The sequence below is a fragment of the Ptiloglossa arizonensis genome, chromosome 12 (genome assembly GCF_051014685.1).
Source record: "Ptiloglossa arizonensis isolate GNS036 chromosome 12, iyPtiAriz1_principal, whole genome shotgun sequence".
Lineage (NCBI taxonomy): Eukaryota > Metazoa > Arthropoda > Insecta > Hymenoptera > Colletidae > Ptiloglossa > Ptiloglossa arizonensis.
In genome coordinates this window covers 4682763-4706870 of record NC_135059.1, presented here as the reverse complement: position 1 = coordinate 4706870, position 24108 = coordinate 4682763, and the positions used below count along the sequence as shown (strand labels likewise).

General features: G+C 43.4%; 2 protein-coding genes across 9 annotated transcripts in view; one reads left to right on the top strand and one right to left on the bottom strand.

The window, feature by feature from the left end:
* Positions 1-6630, top strand: part of LOC143153098 (uncharacterized) — a 46922-nt gene extending 40292 nt beyond the window's left edge. For 4 of the 5 annotated variants that reach the window (XM_076323929.1, XM_076323932.1, XM_076323930.1 and 1 more), the window contains exons 2-6: positions 1727-1983; positions 2740-3009; positions 4023-4156; positions 4271-4436; positions 5154-6630. In XM_076323929.1, the coding sequence (XP_076180044.1) occupies positions 1727-1983; positions 2740-3009; positions 4023-4156; positions 4271-4436; positions 5154-5564 (1238 nt within the window). In that variant the 3' untranslated portion in view covers positions 5565-6630. Of the gene's footprint in view, positions 1-1119; positions 1603-1726; positions 1984-2739; positions 3010-4022; positions 4157-4270; positions 4437-5153 lie in introns of those variants that run through there. The other variant, XM_076323928.1, reaches the window with a different exon arrangement.
* The window catches only part of LOC143153220 (zwei Ig domain protein zig-8), a 279158-nt gene that overhangs the window by 224568 nt on the left and 30482 nt on the right, over positions 1-24108 (bottom strand). The gene's annotated exons all lie outside the window — the stretch shown is intronic.

Here is a 24108-nt window from a genome sequence, read left to right as displayed (position 1 = left end):
AGAACATAATATAGTAGGATATAAAATATTATACGACATCGTTTAGTTTCTTATAGATACATCGAAGATAGGTCGAGAACGTTCATAATTTTAATTTCTTTGAATAGTCAATAAATGAGTTGACTACCTGCTCGATGGTTCAAAGATCTTCGGTTTTTTTCAAATATGAAATAAACTACTATTATTAGAAAAAAGTAACACAAATTTTTCGTATCCCATAAAATACTCGCATCAGTGTAGACAAAGAATAATATCCAGTATTTTGTATCGTTATTCAAAGTGACTATTGTCAAAAGATAAACCCCACTCCGCTCGGAGGTTCGTGTAATAAGGATTGTACGTAGAGGTCGAAAATTCGTTTAATCGTAGCTACCGATTATTTGTCCTCGATTCTTTCGTTCTTCTTAGCTCGCTCTATCCTCCGTACCTCGTTCCGAATGCTCGTACTCGGTCAAAGAAATACTCGCCAACCTTGACAGAGCGACGTATCCAACCTTCCACGGTTTAATCAATTTCCAAGCGACTAATCGAGCGTATCGCGTGATTTGTACTACACCGCGTTAGAAAAGTTATCCGCTCGATAAACGATCGTTAGAGGAGTCTATAATTCAAGTCCGTGGCAAGATTCGCGTGACGAACGAAACGAAAGCAATTCAGTTCAATCTATCTCGACGAAAGTTCAAATATGAACGATCGAATTGAATCTTGAAATTAAATACGGACGTGACCGCGAATCTAAACCGATGAAACTCGTAAAAGTTGTTCGAAATGTGCAAATATTCGTCCCTCGAAATAAACAGTAGTCGCTAAACGAAATAAATAAATTCACTTTTAAATAAATACTCGTTTCTCGAAATACGAACGTTCCTTGCCCCGCGTTCATTAAAAATGAACGATGGTAATTGGCCATTTTACCCAGAATCCGGAATTAAACGTTCATTACAAAGCGATCGAGATTACACGATACCAAATAAGCGCAGAGATTTTTTTAACACCCGGTATCACGTTCGAAGACAACTCGAATCGTGTTTTCCTGCTTCTATTATCTCCGTTTCGGCCGATGCCACGTTCCAGCCGATTCCACGTTCCGTTGATCACTCTACGATCGCTCGAATAAAACAGTAAATAGAAAAATCTCGTTAACACCGTGATACGAAATCGTGTACTCGAAGTTATCGCGGCGTTAACATCGATCGTTTGTGCGTAAACGAAGTACGTAAACCGAACGAAAGGCGGTAACTTTTGCGATTTCCACTGGAAAGAGTATATTCCGGTTAGGCGATCGGTTCCCAGCGGGAATCGTTGTAAATTTCTTTAAAATACCGCGGTTCGATGGAATCTCGATGGCGGAACGCGATGGCGTGGCTGTCGCTCGGGGAGTCACGGTACCGAGGCTGAAACGAGGGCAAGGACTTCCGCGTTCCATTACGTTTCTAATTGAAACAGCGATCCGAGAACGCGAGAAACGTTCCGTCGTGAATATCGAGGATCGAAGAAGGACGGAGACGCGATCGCGGAGAAAGAGAGAGCCGGGAGGAGGAGGAGGAGGAGTCGGCGTGGAGGAGGATAGGACGAAAGCCTCGAAGGTGGAAGAAAGAAAAGGGAAGCGTGATAAATCTCGCCGCGAACAATAAGTTACCGTAAAGAATCGTTTCCGCGTCTCCTGACGCGCCGGGAAGAACAATGATTTGTCGAGGAAATTCTCCAATTCCAATTCCAATTTCAGAAATGGCCCCAGAGACACCGTCATGGCTGAATCTTGACTTCACCGAGAGGGTACTACGATTCGCGGAGAACGACAGCACGGTCCAGGTGATCGATATATTTATCAAACCGGCGACCAACAAGGGTGACAACTATACCAGCGATATGATGAGGGTGGTCGTGGAGTTCACGCGCAAACACATGGGCAAGAAGGTCAACGAGAAGAAGTCCCTCATCTTCAAATTCGAACCGATAGTGGAGGGTGCACGCAAAGACATGGTGAGTCTCTGAGGTGGAACTTGCACATTTTGTTAATGTGCAACAATATTTCACGGTCGATCTTTTTCCAAATTCCTGGACGACTAGTTAGCTCGAATCGACGTTAGGTACGTCGTACACGTCGATAGATAACATCGATAACCATGATTGTACCGTGATCTTAAACGAAGAAAATGTAAATACTCCACGAACTGGAAACAACATATTACGTTAAGTGCCTACCGTGGAAGTACAATTTTGACTTTGAGAATTTTTAAATACCCGGCTAATTAATACCCCCCTCGAAATAGAGATCGTCGACTTTCATCGAGGTATATAATACAATACTTTTAAACATCGCTAACCTTCTCGATAAAATGGAACGACTCGTACGTTACTATTGAAGATAAGATGAAATTCTTTAAAATACTGCAATGAATTCGTCACTCTCGTGAACAAGCTGCGCAGTTCTGCTATATCATTCCGTAAAATCTTTAAATCTTGCTGTAAAATCCAATGTAAGAAAAAAAGAATATTCACGATTTCAAGGTTAATATCTACAGTTTGAAATGTCGCGTAACATGGTTCCTGTTCCAATGTCGATTACCGTATCGCGTATGGTAATTGGTAATTATTTTAAATTACTTTGATTATTTTAAATCTCATTGAAAATTTTCGACGAGAACAGTGAACAGAGATTATCGCGCTTTACTTTAAAACGTGACGTTAGGTTGTTCGTGTAATCTCTACAACGGATATTTTCAAACATTTTTCAAGATCGAGAAAACCGAAATATTCGACACGGAGATCATAATGATGATGGGCACCCTGAAGAAAATGAACGAGATGCTGGGTCCTGGAAACCGTCTCGGCGCTCAAGTTTTCCACGTGCGTATGGAACGACCGTTGTGTTTGATAATGGAGGACCTCGCAGCTCTTGGATTTCGCATGGTCGATCGTCAAGCCGGTCTTGACCGAGCACACTGCATGTTGGCGATCCGAGGACTGGCGAAATTTCACGCCAGCTCGGTCGCCCTCTGCGAAAAGGTAAAGATTCCCGACAATCGAGCTACAACGAAACACACTTCTTCTCTTTCCCTTATTCCTGTTTTATTCTTTCGATTCGTTATCCATTAAAGAGGCGAAATGTACAACACGGTGAAACTCTTTTATCTTTCACAGGGGAGCTTCTTTTTGGGAGATCCTTAGATAGTTAACGTTCTGCTTTAATCTAAAATCCGATGTCTAGTTTCTTTATCGAACGAGAGTAATAGTAATAGAGAATAATTGTTAGGAAAATTATTTTTCGAATCGTGTCATATTGCAAAAGATAGCATAGTTAGTAGATTATAGCAAAGAAGTAGATTAGATTACGGTAATATAGGCGTAATTTATCATACTATTCGCCATATATTTCTACTAGTGTTTTCGAAATTACCATTGTTTCGCGTAGAAGTAGAAGGTGATGAACGAGCTTGTGTTCGATACACGTTAATTCGTGCGACTTAAATTCGTGTTTTTTTGTAAATACTAAGTCGGTCGATAGAGAAACTGGACAATGTTCCTCGATTATTCGCAACGATTACATTACCCCAACTATCCTGAAAATCACCATGTGCCTGGAACTACGTGATCGCGAATTTCATTCATTCAATACAGTTTCGTGGGTCTTAGAAACCGGTGTTGTACATTCGGATGAAAATCACGGATTTTCGTTAGGATTCGAGAAAACGATGACTCGATCGGTAGGGTTGAAGTTGTCCGGACAACGAGGCAGAAAGTAAATGATTCGAGACTTTGAGAAAAGCAACCGACTGAAGTTGCCGGAATCCCCGACTTGAACCGAAACGGGTGCGAGAAAAGTTGAAAATCCTCGTAACAAAAGGAACACGTTATTCGTTCGTTCGACCAAAGTCAACTTTCGCCTAAGCACTTCTTCCACGGGTTCCGGGACACTTTATCCTGATTATATATAACTTCGAGTGTCAGCTGTCAATGATTCCCACGCCTGTACCGTCGGCCGGAATAAAACCTGTGACTAATTCGCGGTCTAATCGTAGGAACCGGAACACAAGAGGCTGTACAGAAAGGGTATGTTCAGCGAGGAATTCCCGCAAGATATGAGCTCGTTCTTCGTGACCGCATGCTTGAGTTTGGCAACGGAAGTGGAAACCTGGCCAGAATTTGGAAAAAGGTAAGCCACCGGTCGACGGTTCTGTTACTTCGTCCCTGAACCGGGGAGTATCGAAACACCGAATCGTTTCAGTTACATACACGCGTACAAACACACGTCATGAAATTTATATAGATACGCAGATAAAATTCGGGCGTTCGCCCCGCAACTGTACAAAGTTGGCATAGAAACGGTGAAGCATCGCGACGACGAGTTCAACGTAATCAATCACGGCGATAGCTGGGTAAACAACATGTTGTTCCGATACGACGATCGCGCGAGACCCATCGAGCATATTTTCGTAAGTATCCGACGCGCGAGAACCTCTCTTTCTTATAATAATAATAACAATAACGATAATAACTACAACGACGACAACGACAACAATAATAATAATACTAATAAATTATATAATACACAAGAATCGGGGGGAAAAAAGTATAGTATCTGTTTCCTAACAATGTGTTTAACCTAAGCCCGAAGACGAAGACAGAAGAGAAAAAGTCGATTTCGATCGTATGACTAATGCTGTCACATTGACCCCGAACGATTCAACCATCGTCCAAGAAACGAAAAATCCGATTATTGGTGGCTCGCGACTAAATCTTCGATCCGTAAACACTTTTGATCGTCGTGTAAAATACAAGACGTCGACGTTCGGTTTATCGCGCACGCGAAAGAGCCAGAGAGAGAGAAAGAGGAACAAACCCAACAGAGGATCGTCCCGTCTCGACTCCGAAGACGCGGTGCATTATGAATAATGCAATAAATCCGATTCGATCGCGTTTAGGTACATTTGCCACCTGTCTGTCCGGGATTGTAAGAAACGGGTAGAAACGAGGGGTCGCACGGTACGGGACAGACGGACCCTCGACGACGACGACGATTTCCGTGAACGCGTGCCCCGCGTGCCCCTCCAACCCCCTCACCGTCCCCGTTCCCCTCCTCCCCGGACGAATTTCGCAATTTCCAATTCAATTCGCGGGGACTCGGTTCGATCAACGTTCCAACGTTCCAGGTGGATTTCCAACTGTGCATCTACACTTCACCGGCTATCGACCTGCACTACTTCCTGTCCACGAGCCCGTCGGAGGAGGTTTACGAGAACTGCATGGACGCGATGCTACACGAGTACTTGATCACGATGACCAGCACCATGAAGCAACTTCGCTGCAAAACACCGCCGCCCACCATGGACCAGATCAAAAAGACTATGAGGGAACGTGCAGTGTACGCGTTCATCTCATCGGCGACCGTGCTACCGCTGGTTTTGGTGGACAAGAGCCAAGTGAGGGAGATCGACGAAATGCTACCGAACGAGGACGGCTCCGTGGACAACCCGAGCTACAAGAACCCGATTTACAGGCGGGTGATGAGCAAGAGATTACCAAAGTACATGGAATTGGGCTTGCTGGATGTCCCGGTTTAAAGAAGATCGAGAACTCGTGGGAATGATCGAACAAGAAACCGACGAAAGCCGTGCACTATGTTCGAGTCTGTATCGTGGGCAGGGAACCCACACGGGTCGAAAGATTTCGGTCGATGAACGGTGTTACCGACGACCTTGTCGTTACACGACGAGCGACAATTTCTATTATAGTATTTCGACGCCAAGCTACGGAAAGGATGATAGGATTCAGAATGAAAGCTTTTCTCTAATGCGACAATCTACGAAATTCGATCCGAATTGATAAAAATAACGTGCGCAGATCTGTTCGCGATTTACGGGCTAACACCAATTCTAATTTCGTCGAATTTTAAATTGTAAAATTGGTTAAAGTCTTGCAATAAGAATCTCGTTCATTCACGACGCACGTAAGATAAACCAACGACGAATTCGAACCAAACGATGGAAAGTTAGAATGTACAAGTTAGAATAAATATCAAACGATGCGTTTTTTCGCAGCAATTGCTCGTGACAGGCGTTGATACATTATCGGTGCACGGATCGAGATTAACGAGACAGAATTCGCGATACGATCGTTAGTCGAACTTTGTTCTTTAATTTGGTACAGACGCCCTGAAGACACGGATTCCACGATCGCTCGTATCGATGTAATCGTTGAGCGACGAGCGATCGTGAATGTGGGCACTTGAAAATTGTTACCCGTTTCATACGGAAGGAACAACCAAAAAAAAAAATTGATAAAAATAAAACCGACGAATAGAAACGAACGTCTCGATTTGTTCGACAACGTCCTGGGCTCATCGTTAAGGAATACTCGTCGTTTTAATCAACTTCGTCCCGTATGTTCTTCTGGCGCGTTATTCACCGTTGTCATTGAAACATTCGACCGAGCGCGTAAATCTTTGTCGCGGGGCGGGAAAATTTAAGAGCGAATTGTACTTTCGCGACATGCAAACGAAACGCGCGGCGGTGTTTTGAATAAATGTCCGTGTCACGTTTCCTCGTACACAACCGCGTGACCGTTTCGGGAAAACAAAGAGAGCCTGGACGATGAAATTGCTGTTGAACATGCGTTGCACAGCGCGTACCTATTTTATGGATTAATTGCCCCCTCCCCACCCCTCCATCGTGGCCAGGGCCCGGGACTGACGGCGTGTCTGGGAACACGGAGGACGATACAGGAATGAAAAAAATATTCCACGTGTTTTCGCGTCACGAAGAGAACCGACCATAACTTTTCCCAGAGTTCGACCGATTTCTAGGATCCAGCAAGTGTACGTATGTTGAACAACTGGCCTGGATATTCGTGTCAAAGCACGTCGATTGACGTTTCGATATGTACCGGTTGTGTTTCGTATATTTTTTCGACAACAGGACACGACGAGTTTTCTAATTTTTTCTTTCTTACCGTATTCTCTATGCCCGATGCGTGTGAATAATACAAAATCGTGTTACAGAATTTTCAATTGAAAATTTTAACATAGGATACCTTGAAGAATAAAGAATGTTAAGTTTCTCCGAATATATTGTTCGTATTCGATTCTACAAGGATGGTAAAAGAATCATGGTTGAAACGATGTTAGAGTACAAAAGAGTACGATGCTGTACACAAGTAAGTCGGTTCGATAAAGAAACGAGATATATCTTTTAATAGGAGCTAGTCAAACGAGAGGAACGATATATCATTGGTACACTGTGGATGCACGTGTAGATAAAATAAATAAATACACGAGAGAAATATCAAAATATGCAAAGAATAAGCACGACAAACGGGATGTAGAAAAAGTACCCTGGAAATATAAAGTAATAACGAAACGTTAAATCTTCGTTACGTCAATATTATGATTCAAATTGCCCGGAGCTACAACTCTTCTGTAGCTTAGATACTGCAAATTAAAAGCTATCGGATACACGTACATATTTTATCGCGATACTGATGCTTCGATACGAACGATTCGCAAACTTTCATCCGTTACAATCGAATCAACCTCAATTCGCCGCTCGGGGCAGCCAACCTAATTGCGAATCACGTTAGACAATTTCTATATTTACTCCGTGATATCTTCCTTCTCTGCTCGCGATACAGAGCTTGTGCCCGTTCGAATTTCCTCGAAGAGGCAAACGATAAGTAGGTTGGTAAGGTGGTCGAGTATCATATTGGGGACATCCATTCGAAAGCCTGGAGTGGTCAATTTGAGTCGAGTCGACCATAGTTTCGGCGCCTTGTTAACGCAATTAAATGATAGATATCGTTTGAAAAAAGAAATCGTATAAAAAACTTTAACTGGTAACGATCAATTGCGCGAAGCTTTTAGCGATCTACTTACACTCGAACAATTTAGGTACATACGCACCGGCACGTGTCTCATTTGACTCGCCCGATCTTGCGACGATTAGATCACGTGACCGTGATGTCGCACGATCCTGGAAACGCGATCTAATCAACGATCGATATTTCCTTCTTCCACGAGACGAGCCGAATTTCTTTCGCGGCGACGAGCGTAAATTAGTCACACCGTAAATTAGTCATTGGAGTTGAAGAGTTCGTCACAGCAAGAGTCTCTCAGTGTGAAGCAGCACGCAGAACACCGCGGAGTATCCGAGATAACGAACAAACCCGTTTGCAGCGATGAGAAATTTTTGTTAACCGTTCTGCGAACAGTTTTTTCTCCCTTTTTCAAGTGCTTCTCTTAGTTTCGTATTTCGAGCTGGTTCGCGCGGTTCTGCGTCGCGTAGCTTGCTTCACGTGGTCTTACAGTCAATTCAAGACAAGTGTACGCGACTCGATAAATTACAATAAAATACATAATCGAATCTTGGCAATTGAGAGACTTCAACTGACCCCAACTCGTTTTAATGCTCCTTAAATTCCTACTCCCGCCATACGTCGTTCATTAGGTGTAGAATATAGCTCGAAATTCACTCCACTTAAACGAACAAGCGCGAAACGAGCTCTGACAAATATAACCAGAGGCTGATAAGCATAACCATTTGATGCAACTTTCGATGTGTATTTAAAAGTGCCAATTTTAGAAAACAATCGCGATAACCGTGTATACGAAGTATATTTCCATTTCGTGTCTATGTTTCTCGAACGCGAATAGAAAGAAAAATTATGCGAAACGTTCGAAGTAGATGTATTTATAAAATTCTCTAACGAATATTTTCGTAGTTCAATTATCGGTGAGAGTAAAAGTAATAGTTTAGAAAGTGTGCATTCCTGAGTCGAATTAAAATTGTTTTGCGTACAAACGATCCGAGACAACTTCGACTTCACTGTCGCTTCCTCGCTTTGATTCATCTAAGAACGAGATCGATTCCGATACTATCTGTTCGTTACCACCGTGGAAGCCATTTCAAGTGTGCTGATTTTCCACCGGAAGAGAATTGAAAAATCGAAAGCCAGTTAACAACTGTTCAAACAACAGCGGAGTATTTCGAAAAGAATTTTGAATCTCGTCGTTGACGAGGCGACGAATGTTTCAATTCCCAGGTACAGGAGTCCGTGAACGAGTACTCGAAAAACGTAATTGCACCGTCGGGTATTAATAATAATTATTACGGCGCAACGGCGATCGTAGAAAATAATACAAGATAATACAGAAGTTGGAATCTATTACAACGAAAATTGCTCTCGACTCCATGAATGTCGTGCGGAATTAACAGGCAATTAAGCTCGATGGACTGAATCGGAATGACACGCGCACCGTGGCCGGTTATTCGAACCGAATGTCGATGAATTTCATATATATTGATTTTATCCGGAGACATATGCACGTACGGGACACTTACCGCCCGTAGTCCGGTAACAAGCTTCATTCAAAGGATCACTTGAACAAATCACGGCCAATTGTGCGGCGCAGGAATATCACTTATTTCGAACGAATCCCCGCGCGGTTCAGGACATCTAGAATTGTTTAACAAGCAACGTTCGGCACGACCAGACGATTCTGAATCGAAGTAATAACTCTTGTTACAAGGCGGCGACGCGATGAATTTCGACCGTTCGAAACGTTCTTGAAACCCTTTGACATCGGTCTCTTGATCACTTGGAGCGAGCTCGACAATTTCGAAAAACAATTCAATCACTTGTAATACTCGATCAGTGTCTTCTATCGTCGTGGAATCGTGCGAGACGATTCAGGATCGGTATTTTCGAAAACGAGGATCACCGACCTGGAGGCGTCGACTGAGCATGCGCCGAGCGAAATTATAATGGCACCGATGTGAAATTGTGTAGATTTCATGGACATCGCGGGGCATCACGAGGGATGAGATTAACTCTGAAAGCTAATTAATATCTTCAAAGCCTGCTGCACGCATTTCGCCTTTCAATTAAAGCGTGTCGGTGTTTGTCCATGCGCATATTTATGCGTGCGATCGACATGCATTTGTACGCGAACCGGCGCGTGTACGTGACGCGAAACAAACGATCGAATTAATCACCGCGATTGCTGTCCGCGAAATATTCAAATAAATCCCTATTAACTCGGCACTTGTACGCCTGGCGTCTTGAACACACCATGAACTTTTCATTGAAATTTCTGCGCAGCGGAGACTGCGTCCGATCGATCCGTTCGCTGAGCGATCGCGCGTGCTCGATAGATTTGTTCCCGATGATTTGGTAACTTTACGTGTGCGTGTGTGTGTGTGTGTGGGTGGGTGGATGTACGCGCGCGTGTACCACCGAGAATTTCAAACTGTTTGACGAAAAAATTCCGCTTTTTCATTCAATTTGGTCAATGCATCTGTACGCGATATCGCTTGAAAGTATTCCACCGCTAGTTGTAGGTACATTTGATTAAACGCCCAGAATTCGATTACTATTTTTAAACAGTTATGGATATATGTAATTTTACTTTCCCCGTATAAGTAAATACTTGCGATAGAAATATATTTCATAGTGTATATTGTTTGTTAACGATAAGTTTCCAATTATCGAGCTTTATATGAAATCAGGAAAAGATACGAAGAAGTATAAATCACGTAAAAGATCAAGTAGTTATTTATACGAACCGTATTATTCTTCAAGAACGATCAAAATTGTTACTTCGTGTTTCGAAGTAGTAGTTGAATGAAAGAATCGACGAAAGAGCTCTTGGGGGTTCCTTATACGCGAGAGTCAGAGGCCGAAGCGTTGGTTTCATCCACTCTTCCGACTATAGACGAATAAAAGATATATTGGAATCGAAACCAGTCGAGACAAAGTTGCGAAGATGCTGGCTTAAAAGAGAGGTTGATCGATAAAACGGATAACAACATCGTTTTGAAAGTGATCCCTGTTCGCCCCTATCGGCGACTCGTTACTCTCAATGTACCACTATTTGTCCAATAAAGAAAGACTGCCAATCGTTAGATGTCAATTTTGATAAAATTTTGGACAAACGTTCGTCGATTTGATCCAAAAGTTACACTGTATTTCGCTGCCGACACTCTTCGATTTTAAAGGAGAAACTACTCTCTATATCCAGACTCTCATTTTACGTGTACCTATATAATTCATAAATTGTAAACTATATTCAAATATTTCGAATAAAAGTTGTACCGTTTTTGAAGGCTTACTATTAAGAGAAAGTGTTCGAAGATTTGTTTTTCATCCCCTTTTAAAACATTTTTCCTGTTAATTTACTGTCTCCAAGGACAGTAAAACTTTAGTTCGAAATGTTGTTCAATATTTTCGACAATACGAAAGCCGTACGTACAGGAACGAATAAAACGGATGGCTTCGATACAAGGGACGGTTCGTTCCATAAAGTCGAAAGATAGCAACGAGGAAATACGGCGACGAATATAAAATTGACGTCTGACGTTTCGCAGTCTTCCCTTGCGAGTACATTTCTTCTGATTACCGTTATATTCAACGTTATGATCGTTGTTTCCCACGGCACGATATCCGGCTCGCTCTTTCGTGTCATTTCGCCATTCGTTAACCACATTCCACCGTCTGGCATACTATTTCCTCGAACGGCTTTATACGTACCTACGCGCGTCTTTCTTTGTTCGTCGTTCCCTTTTGTCCGTGACCCTTGTCTTACGCGCCGCGACGCAAAATTGCGCGAGGTGTTCCTTCGCGTCGTTTCTTATCAGAATAGTTGTGGAGTTGCGAAAAAAGGAAAATAAGAAGAGGAAGAAGAGAAAGAAAGGACGCACAAACAAGACCATCTGGAGGAACGTCGTGACGTTTCCATTATCTTGTTGCAACGCATTCCCGTACACGCCGTGAGATTTTCATGGCTGACAAATGAAGGAGAATTCTTACGTTCCAGTTTTGTTCCACTTTCTTCTTTATTCCACGCTGAAAGAGTAATTAAAAATGCAGATTCCCCTATCGCTGTTACGTTGACACCGTGAGAAGAAATTTCCAGAAAAGTTTCGCGACGCGTATAATTTTTCTCCAAGTCCCGTCCAACACCGGCTGAATCGCTCCCTCAGGGACAAATATCGTCCGTAATAATCGATAGGAAGCCTCGGAAGAAACTTCGTGCTTCCACAGGTAGCGGGGATAGACGACGAGGCGGCGACATATTGTCCAATACGGTAAGTAATAGGCAATTCCGATAACAAATAAGTTGTTGCGGCAATATCATTAGTTATAGTCTTCCTCCGTGCTATGCAGAGATAAAATGACACCTCGAGCTGCGCGATCAGTCACGTCTCGCGTCGCGGCTACGCCTCGTAAAACGCGAAACCTCTCCAAGGGAATTTTATTAACCGCTTCGGCGACAATTAATTCGCTTTACAAATCACCGCTTTCGCACCGAACGATAGCGAACAAGGAACAAACGAAAATGAAAACATTGAAGATATTTAGAATGCTAACACGCGACGGATCGCGGAATTGTTAACGATCTTGTCGTTTTTGCAATAGGCGAAATACACTTTCGCGTATAGGCGAAACTATTACGCAAATCTTACGTAAATGAAAATCGACGACGATTAAAGAGTTCCCGCGCAATGTTCCTTTCCGTGCGCTACACATGCGCGAGACAAATACGATGTTTCGCTACGCAACATCGGGTCGTATCTACGTCCGCAGAATCCTCCGTTTCTCCCGTGGACCTCCAAAACTTCGTGAACCTCCAAGCCCGTAAGAACAAGGGATCAGGGCGGTCGCAACCTCGATTTCGAAGCGGCGAGACTAGACTCTAAGCGCGACGTTAATACTTTATACGGTCGGTCGTTCGACCTCTACTCCTGTCGAAACCCCGCAAAGGTCCGGTGACTCGGACATCGATAATAAAAAGAAGAAAGAAAAAAAAAAGGAGAAAAGAATAAAACGAATAGAAGGGCATTGATGGTGGAACGGGATCGAAAAGGGACGAGACAGGGAAGGAAGAAGTAGAAAATTACTGCCATTCCGGGCGAAATTGAAGCGCGCATCGGTGCTCGTCCAACAACCACCGCAACCAGTTGTTCCAGCGTCATATATTCCCCAGCCTTTGTCTCGAGGAACTGATGCGGTATCATGTGTATAAAAGTAATATCTGCTATTCCAGTACCAGTCAAAGGGGTCTCCTCTCTCCGCGTTTGAGTTATAACGCCACACGGTGACTCGAGCGAGAGTGTCTCCGGAGTAGGAGAGAGCTGCGTCTTTACCAATGTGTACACCCTTGCGTGTGTGTGTGTGTATATGTGTGCATTCGTCGTCTGCACGCGCTTGTCAGGGACAGAGGGTTGATAAACGCCGCCAGTCCCTCCCCGCCCGGTTTTCACCAGCATCCCGACGACCCCAGTCATCCACCGCGGCCACAATCATCCCAGCGTCGCGGTATTCATAAACTACTCAGACAACGTCTGAAACTTTACGTCACAGGCTGGCGATGCTCTGATACGGAATAATGGCGACGGCATAGTAATGAAGATCGTGCATGTTCACGCACACCGCTCCCTGACACGAACCGTACCCCGGAACGACTAAGTATTTCCATTCGTGTCCGACGAGTTGTCCCGATGACGCGAACATTCGCGCCGTTGTTGCGCATTATCGCGCCACAGCCACCCACTGGAAATTGATTAATCGCGCAACCACCGGCGCTCGTTGTTTCGTACGGTACCAAGCTCAGGAGAGGAAGAATTCGCCTCGATGTCACCGATAGCGTCGCGATGGTACCTTCACTTTATTCAAGGTGCACGCGTCCGTGTTGCACTTGCCGAGAAATAGTCACGAGTTGGTCCCGGTACCATTGTGATTCGTCTCGCTCAAAACCAACGGTTTAGACGACTACTGGAGAGTTCGTGTCTGGGTTCGATCGTATTCGTGATTTTACGTAGAAATTTGTTTATTTCATCAAGTCTTTCTCATATTTTAAGAAAAGTTGTACACATCGACGATAGAATAGAGCAATGAGAAGTCGCTTTGGGTCTGAAAAAAGTCAAGCGTGTTACAGGGAGGGTTAACGCGTTTCGAGGAAACTGAACGTAAATACGCGATCACGAGAACATACGTTCCTGTTCACGTTATGTTTTAGTTTATTGTATAAAAAAAAAAGGATATTTCCGTGCGACTGTGATCCAATTACGATCATGGTCGAGGTACGATATCCATTGCAACGTCGCCCACGATAATACAGTCACCGATACTTTTAACTTTCCCGCATCCTTGCGCGAATCAATCGGCCAATTGGCGTTTTCTCCTCGAATCGATTCTCGTGAGAGCAACTCGAACGACGAATCTAGGAATAAGAGTGTTCGTCGTTCGTGAATTTCTTACGAAAACTCGATGAGGTGGATCCGAGTAGCGCGAAAAGAATCACTCGAGAACACTCAAGAGCGAAAGTACCTACTCGGTCTGGAGATATATTGCGTTTGTATTTCAATTTTGGGAGAAATTAAAAAAAATACTATAAAATGTTCCATTATCGAAGAACAGTACATATACCGTACCAAGTTTGTAGCAGACACTAGGAGAAAAAAGAAAACAATAATGCAGAGAATAATTATTTGAATACTTATAAATCCCTTGCACAAAAATGTCCACGCACAAAGATGTGTACGTATGCGAGAAAAATTCTCCATTGAAATACTTTAATCCTCTTTTTCGAAATGAAGAAAAAGAAACGACCATGTTACGTACAATATTTTCAGTCCGAAAGAAACGATGTCCCCTTAATAGAGTCGTTGACCGATCGACGAGCGAATATTCCCTTGCTAACGATACCTCCCCAACTGTAGGCTTCGAAATGCGTAAAATAAACGACTCTCGATGTATACACGTACCGATCTAACGCAAACGGTCTCCTGTTTAACGCGAGGGGTAGACAGGCAGACGTACCTGCGAAGGGTGGCCGGAGATTAATAGTCTCGGGGTTCGTGCGGGTCACGCGGCACGGTTAAAAATAATCATTTGTTTCTATCACTTTCAATCTGTGCCGCAACGCTGGAACGCGTAACGGTCCTCCAATGACCGATTCGATTATAATCAAGGGAAATCGGCGTCGTTACACAATCGGGCCATCGTCCGCGAAGCACTGATTTCGGGGGCGTAGTAGGATGGATGGCTGCGAACAGACCGGGCAACGGGGGATGGCACGAGGTACAGGGGCAGAATAAATAAACGCCATAATTCACGTTCAACAGTTACGAACGGTTCAATTCGCAATTGGAACCGGTCCAACGGTAGGACGCGATATAGACGAACGCCTGGCAACCGGAGTGTGCGAGACGAGGCGAAATCGGGGTGCGAGGGAGAGGGTGGGTAGTGGGTGGCGAGATGGGAAGGCTGAAAGCATTACACGACGAAGGGACAAACAGCTCGTCGCTTCTGTGTACGACGACGAACGTTGCCTGAAATTAATTTAAAAGGCAGTATTTCCTGCCGTGGGCTTTACACCTGCATAATCTCGCCCGGCGCTCGCTATTCCACGACCGTTCTTCATCCGACGGCCCACCGACCCCACCTCGTTGCTTGGTTGAAAATAAGTGGATTACGTTAACTCGATAAAGCGAGGATCACGTTTTATCGGGTTAAAGAAAACCCTTTCCAACAGCCTCCCTTCCTATCTGACCCTCTCTCTCTCTTTCTCTCTTTCTCTCACCACCTTCGTCTCTTGTTATTCCCGTTTTACGTCTTGCCGCGACCTATCGCGCATTCTTATTCCTCCCACGCGCTTCAGCCTAGTTTCGCTATCTACGATTCAGATACCCCGCGTTTCGTTTCGACTAATTTACCCAGGAACGCGTTACGTCTTTTCCCGTTCCATGTATTCACCACACGGTACCGTGTATTTTCAACACACGTGCTTTCCGATTAGTTCATTTTCCAAGGAATTTGGTAACCAAACGAGACCTTGGTCCCGTATCGTTGGTTCGAAACGTCGAAAGTTAGCGAGTTCGAATTAATATCGAACGACACGGGTTTCATGGAGAAAGAATAGTTCAATATTTCCGTGTCCTGTTTAACGATCCCCGGATTATTAGAAATTAGTTTCCACTCGATAGGAGATTAAAGGACCGTGATCAGGTATCGTGCGTGACAAACAAGACAATATGCGGAACTGTACAGAGGGAAGAGGGGTTCTTCGATCGTTCTACCTATTCTCAACTACGTTTTGGCTTCCGACAGTCACCATTGATGATAGTTGTAGGATCTCTGTGTTTACAGGGGTTTCGTTCGATTGCTTATTGCCGATACACAAAACAGCGAGTGTAAACAGCGAGTGTGTAAAACAGTTTCTTATGTGATTATTTTCTTTATATTTCTATTCATTTATAATTTATAGCGAAATATCTAGCGCAAGTTTACTTTAGTAACTTTTCCCTAAATCAACTTGTTTTTCCTATTTTATTAAACAAGTGCTGTATTTTAGCATTAAAAGAAAGTGTAGATCACCGGAGCTTGAGAAACTAATGTGCGTTTGCTGGATTTTGATGAAAATCAGAAAACATAAAAACTCCAAAGTGAATCACATTTATTTGAACAATAATTGCCGCTTGAATTTTCGAAATAGCTGTAAAAAAGCTTTCGAGTTAGAAGACGACACTCAGTGATGGATTTCGAACAGAGATTAAATCATCGTAATCGTAAAATTGAATATCTCTTGAATCCTTGTTAAAAACGCATTAAAGTAACTTTAATGTGTCCCTCGACACATCTCATTTTTTTTCTTTGTTAAAACTGTTATTATTATGTGTAAATACTGCCGCCAATCGTAAGGCTACATCGAAAAGTGCGCGTAACTTTCAAAATATCATAAAGTCTGTCACCTACGATATAGGCAAATTAGACACACGTGCGGAATTTCGATGCTTAGTTTTAGGAAAACTACGATTCCTATAGGTAACGCCTTTTTAAGCGGTCCTAGTATTAATAAAGAAATGAGCTATCGAGCGGAAAATGAAAGAAAGTGGAATAAGAATAAATAGGACGCAAAAAAGAGTAATGTGTCGTTAATCTAACTTCGTCTGTAATTAAGCGAAACGTACAGACAGCGTCATCTATTAATCGAGGCATACTCTTGTTTAACCGATACGTGACTAAGACTTACACAGATGTCACTAGAGAGCCAGTTTCTACACAGCTAGAGATCTATGCAAAAGAGAAAGATCGGTCTTTGGTTGAGAAGGAGGTGGTGAGTCGAGTAATTTTTGCGAACGTTCTGGATTATCGATCAAATGTCAAATCAAAATAATATTAACATTTACGCGTTTTAAAACGGAGTTTGAAACAGAACACGAAAGAAGGTCGTGTAAAATGTTCAATTTTCAACGATCGTAGCGGACCGGAAGCATACAACCCGTACTTCGAAATATTGGATCTTCTACGACGCAACTCACGTTCCAAAAACTTCATTGCGACATTAATTGACAGAAAATTAAATAACTTTCCTATCGATTTCAAGGAAGCACTAAAGAAGGAAATTGTAAAAGTTTGCTGCAATATAAAGTGAACTAACGCCGAAAAATTGGCGAACAGCTTCCGCAACAACGTTTTTGGGACGTAACAAATACTCGCGGTGAATCGAGTGCGTATTAAAATCGAATTATTTAATATTTCAAATTCTTTCGTAGTATGGAATCCATACTTCCAAAAAATGCATCGCAAATAGTGTCCCCTTTTATTTTACCCAAAAGATTTCATTGCGTAAGAAAAATTCTTTTCACTTGGCTCGTTGATGGGCGATCAAAATTATATTTTTTACGCGTAAAAGAAGTTAAAGGCGCCCTTGAAAACTTACATAAAAAAGAACGTACAACGAACGAAAATTGCTTCGAAGGATCCTTGATAGAAATAATCCGTGATAGAAAGAAGAAACGAAACTTTGATTCGTTAACTGGTCATGAAAATAATTCAATTATCCAAGTTAGATGTAGTCCATTTTGTACAAATTGTCACTTTTGACGAAACATTCGGTTCGAAAGCGTTCGAATACTTCCGTGGTTCGTCGTAGGCGATCGTCGATGCATCGATACCTTCTCTAATCCCCCGCGCTTAACCAAACGTAATTCAAGCCCGTTCTCACCGTCAGTCTCCCAATTTCGTTGGCGAAAATGCGAACGGTTCGCAACCGTTTCCCTTCCCACGTGACGTGGATTGTTTCGAGCGCGACAAAGTGATAATCACCTGTTTCCGCGTAACTCACGCTTTTTGTTCCACCCCGTAGGCGCCCCACTCCCGACTCGGCCGCAAACTGCACCGATGTAGGGCGCATTACGTGCATCGGATGCGCGACACAGTTAGCCCGAAAATGCTAACGGCGAGCGTGGCAAACGAGATAGCGCGCCACGGAGTGAAATTAAGCGTGCACGTTGCGTTTTTGTTCGGGTATCCGTTTATGCGCGCGCGTACACGCTTTCTCTCTTCCGAGGCGGCGCGCGGGCAAATTGAAGTTGTTTTGCGAAACAAGTCCGACTCGAATCACAAGGAGGACGCCGCGTAGGCACCGCGAACACGACGTTGCTTAAAAGCGTCGGTAAATTTTCTTTTTTTCCAAACTACACCGCACCGTAACTCTTCGAAGCGTTACGGCGAACCGCGGAATATGTTAATAAGAGAAGAACGAACGGCTCGAAATTGGAGTCGCCGAAAATTTAAACGCGTACCCCTCACCCACTCGGCGACCATTTTAATTATCCGCATTTTCGCGTCGCGCGCACCGACTTATTCCCGTAATTCCGTCCGCTAGGTGCAATTAAACCGTTCGAGTTTCCACCGCGATTCAACGGTATAATGAATTCTATAAAACTTCGTAAATATCGTTGGTCGACGTGCGATCCGAACCACCGCTCCCGAGGATCCCGTGGCCGCGTAATCCGTGGGGCGAGTTTACTCGTCTCGTCCCGGTGAATTGTTTCTTCGGGGAAAAAATTGTTTTTATTATGGTCGCCCCGACAGCCCCGAGGTAACCGTCCGGGCGTTCCAGCGAGAGAATCGAAGGGGTGGACCGATGCCTGACAGAAATATAAAGGAAACCTCTTAAGAACCGAGCACAATCTGTCCTCGTTCAACGTAAGACAAAGTTACGGCGTGTCCGGTGTATCGGGGACATTTAATTATACCCGCGGTGGAAGTTTGCTCCGATAAAGCCCCCCGTTCGATACGATTCAACGTTTCTTTTGTTATTTTAATGGCGAGCGATACGAGATGCACAAAGGAATGTCTAAACTTGTAAATATTCAAATACGAGAGGTTGAGCACGGGATGGAGGGTACTCGGGCTGATCGTTCGAAATAACTTCTAAACTATACGTTGCTTAAAATACTGTTACGCGTTGAAGTTGCGCGGCTTTCCGGGGTACCGTTACTCGCTCTAATCGTCTTTCTTCGGTTTCGTTGTTTCGGCAAAATTTTCGGCTCATCTTTGCGAGGGGATTAACGAACTATGTGCGCGCGTGTTTAAACTATTCTGGACAATAGAGAATCGAGAGTTCGGAACTGCGCGGAAGAGACCGAGACCGTGTTTATTTCCAAGGAGGGCGTGTGGCTCTTTCCAAAGCGTAACGAGAGTGCGCGTACTCGTGTGTGCGCGAGGGATTTCGAACGAATGCAGCGAACGAAGAGGCGAACGGAAAGCAAGCGTGGAACAGTGTACGGGTTGCGAAGAATAGCGTTAGAACGTTCTTTATTAATCCTTTCTTTCATTTGTACGAAACGTATCGTCAATTTTTACATTTTAATCCCGTAACATCTATCTCCGCTAATTTCGGTCCTCTCTCGTAAATGAATAATCAACAATAACAGTGAGAATGGAAAGATTGAAGAGGAAAATATAAAAACCGGTATAAATGAATGTACGTCCAAGTACAAAGAATTAAATACGAATTAAATACGAATTAAATACGAATTAAATGCAAATTAATTCAATATCGTCATTGTTCCGTAGAAATTCCATAATTGTTTGGAAAGAGAAACGAGAAAAAAAGTTGAAAACACGGATAAATCTTATCGACAACTCTACCTCTGTCCCTTTTCGAACAATCGTGAACATTTATACCAATGTGTTTCTATGTTTGCGTCATTTTAGCTGGTATTATCGAGGAGAAGCAAAAATTGGATCGTAAACGTTACGATCACTCGGACCAACGAATAAAGAGGATTTTGTACAACGGGGAGACACATCCTTTAATTAAAGCGCGGAGAGATTGCAAATATACGACACTCGGGTGAGTCTCGGCAGAGTGAGCACAGCTTTGAGACGAGTTGAGATTAGCCAGCGTTTATTATGAAATCGGTCGCGGAGGATGGTCCAGGCAATAGAAAAATAATCCTCTGTGACGGACAGACCAGCGACACATTCCAGGGTTCGCGCAAAGAGGGCACGAGGTAGTGCATTCTCACGAATTCGGACAATCCACGATTCTCGATAATATATACATACAATAAGTATGGTACATTAGTTAAAAACTGACTTCCATTCGACGATACCGGTGTGAAACCGTTGCAGATGGACCTGTGACAGCAACCATAACGCGTTAACGCGAAAATACGTCCCCATAATAGTACGGGCTCACCAGGGTTCCACTACCCCCAACACCTCGGTATGGTAGTCGACATAGTGGTCCACTATGTCCTCGGTGTCGTTCAGAGTGGTCAGGGTGAAGTAGAGGAGGGCTCGCCTTTGCTGAAGCTGTTAAGAACTTCTCCAGCATCAGGTGACAGTTCTTGAACCGACTCCACGTATCGCGTAGCTTCTGCAGTCTGGCATGGATCATGGCAGGAGTCAGATTTCAACGCCCAATTTTCTTTCACGTTCTCCAGAAAACGGTGGATAAGATGTTGAAGGTGCAATTATTGTTCCATGGTGAACCGAGCTCGGGTCACTTTGTCTCGAAGTGGTCCTTGGGCTCGACTTTTCCTCTTTTCCACTCTCCAATCCGGCTCAAATTGGATTGCTATTAGACTTATGTTCGACTGACTATCGACTCGGCGAATAGACGACGTGTCGCCGACGCCAAATTTTGTCGTTTTCCACGGAAGACGTAAACGCGGATCGGTGATTGGATCACGCGCGATCCAATCCATTTGTTAGGAATTATTGCTTAATTGTTGTTGTTTTTGCGGTGGAAAGAACGTATAGGTGGTTGGGTGTGTGCAGATCGCGACACGCGTCTGATACGGTGTATGTTGGAATACAACGACATTGAGCCATGCAGTACTTGAGAAGTCAAGGAATGGTGAATGGTGGTATTATATTTATCTAAAAATAAACGTCCTATTTACATTTTCTCTTGTGCTAAACAATTCCATAATCCCACAGTGTAAATAGGTTTCAAGCTTCTGGAACGTTCGACGACTCGTAGAAATTGTTCACGAAATTCCTATAGGTGAGTGGAGACAAAACAAAATATGTTGCAAAATGGAAGAACACCCTTCGTCGAATTAGTGAGAAAAGATAATACCACGTGCCACTAAACGTTCCAAAAGCAAGGCGAAAACGTCTCTTGAGTTTTTGTCTAATAATAACGCGAATTTTGCAACGCAACTTAATTATTTTGATCGCTCGTTGTTCGTTAGAGGGATCCAATCTGAACGAACGTTACGATTCCTCGGACCAACGAATAAAGAGATTGCTTCTCTACGACTAAAAAAAATTTGAACTGATTCGGATCGAGAATATTTTTGCTAATAAGTATATCGTTGTTCGAATTCGATACTTTATCTAATTTCAAGGCAAAGGTTGACTACACCGTTCAACAGATTTAAGATAACCTTTAATCTAGCCAAAAAATCGTATCAGTAATCTTGCCATCGGTATTTTATGCAACTCGCAGTATGTATACGCATGATCTATACAACCCTTTCTGTTTAAAATCACCTCCTAAATATCCGAACAAAGTTTATCGTTCTCGTCCCGAACACTGTGCGCGTACAGATTCTTAAAGATTCTCGTTCAACGAATAACGTCGGAACCATTGTTGTCTCGAGAAATAATATATTACACATTCACGATTCGTTTCTCCGAAATGTTTTCCATGGATCGAGCGAACACAAAGCCCCTCGATATTACGATAATGCTCGATAAAAAGGTTATACCCCATTTGTGTTATTGCGTTGAATTTCACGTGTCGTCATGCACCCCTCCTATAACGTCGAACCCGTCGATAAGACGCATCGGTCCCGTATAGCCTAAATGGCGCGTGTAGGAGGGTGGAATCTTGAAAGCAATAATATTCACACCCCAATGGGGTCATCGTGCACGAGTGACGGCACTTTTTCGTCGATAATCCTCCGACCACGGTGCTCCGCTCTGCTCCGTACCAGACCCAGTCTATCTATCCGCGTGTCTGTAGGATAGTTTATTATTCATTGGGGTTGCATCCCCGACGCGGATAAACGGCGCATTGTTTATGCATTAGCCTACACCCTGCCTCTGGCCATCTCTCGATCTGGCCGTTGAGTCGATTCCCCCTTTTCTCACATTCGCGCCCATCAAACTCTCCCGGCTAATTGCGTCTGCGTTCACCGCGTTGCCCGACACAATGCGTTTAATCTGTGTTTATTCAGTCACCATTCCGTCACGGGATACATCGTCTTCGAGTGTTTTCACGTCTTGTTTAAATTGATTCTCGTTTGATTCTCGACCGAAAACACCGCCCTGTGGTACTTCGGAGTTTAAATGCGTCACGAGGGTTTCACAGTTTACCGAGAAATACAGAGTAACGTCCTTCGGATTGTTGCAAATTTTGTCCCTCGGGGTATTACAAAGTTGACCCCATCACTTCATGGAGCAACTCTCTCCAAGTCCCCGGGTTATCAACGAACCGTGGTCGACGATGACTCGACGATGACCGAGATTATCGAGGAAATGGAATTTTTGTATACTTCGCTTTAATTGAAGATTTTTACGATTAAAATGGGAGCAAACGCAAACGTATTTTATTGATTTTGAGTTAAACGGTAATAGAATATGTGCCGATAGAGGAAAGGTAAGAATTAATTCGTTTTGGAATCGTTCCCTGGGAGCAGAGTTACCTAAAGATTATTTAAAAATTCTCTTTCACATTTCGTTTAATACATATCAGATGTTGAGAATGTAAAATATGATGGAATACATTCCGAAAATATATTACTTAAATAGATATTACTGCTTGAATATATTGCTCGTGAAGAGTGTCATCGATGTTTCGGTATTCAACGCGATGACGCATATAACATCAATCGTCGTCGTATCAATATACGAGTTCTGTCAATTTGTTCGCTAATGCAATGAAAAACATAATAATTACCTCTGATATTTACTTGTAATATAAAAATAAAATTCTCCACAATTTTTCGAAAATTCGATCACTAGGATCCCTGTGTTCGTTTTGCGTCCGAATTCTCCACATTTTTCGCGAACCGTTGTTCCTTTGCGACTTTATTGCATCGCCGTGCTCGCGATAAACGTCACATCGTATCCTGTATCGAGAAATTTAAAACACGTACAATCACCGCAATGGTAAAAATTACAATGATCTTGCGAAACGAATAGAAAGTATCGACGTTCGACTCGGTTCCCAGAATTCCATCCACGGGTCTCCACACTTTGGTCTCCGGCGGGTTCGATTAATTAAACGATAAATAGCAGTTTCGCGTACGTTTGCTTCCCGTTCGGAGAAAAACGGAAAGGAAAAGAGAAAACGGTGTCGCGTATACTTCGAAACAATTCGATATCCACGGGAGAGGACTGTTAATGATACTTTTTACGAATCCAGCTAATATACTTCTTGCTAGGGAAAATGTTATTTACGACGTATTTTGCAAGCGGATAATGAACGAATTCAGGGGCGAAAATTGAACGAAAGAAGTTACTTCGGTTTTTCGAACATCGTTTGAATCAGACTTGCTTCGAGATAAGAACCGAAGCGATTAATCACGAATTTCTGCCGCGGACAATCGGAGTACGAAATACAGGCGGAACAAAAGGGAGCTGGACGGCCTCGTATGAATAAAATAACCATTAATTCGATGCGACGCCCAGGACGGAGTGATAAAATTTATAACAGAAGTAGGATTTCGAACGGAATTCCGTTCGTCGCGTTCGCGCGCGTTTCGCCGGCCCGAAAACGGGATAAAGTTAACGAGTTTCGCAACTTGAGCTCGCCGGGTGCACTTCAATTTTCGCTTACAAGTGTCGCGGCGCCGTCAGAGG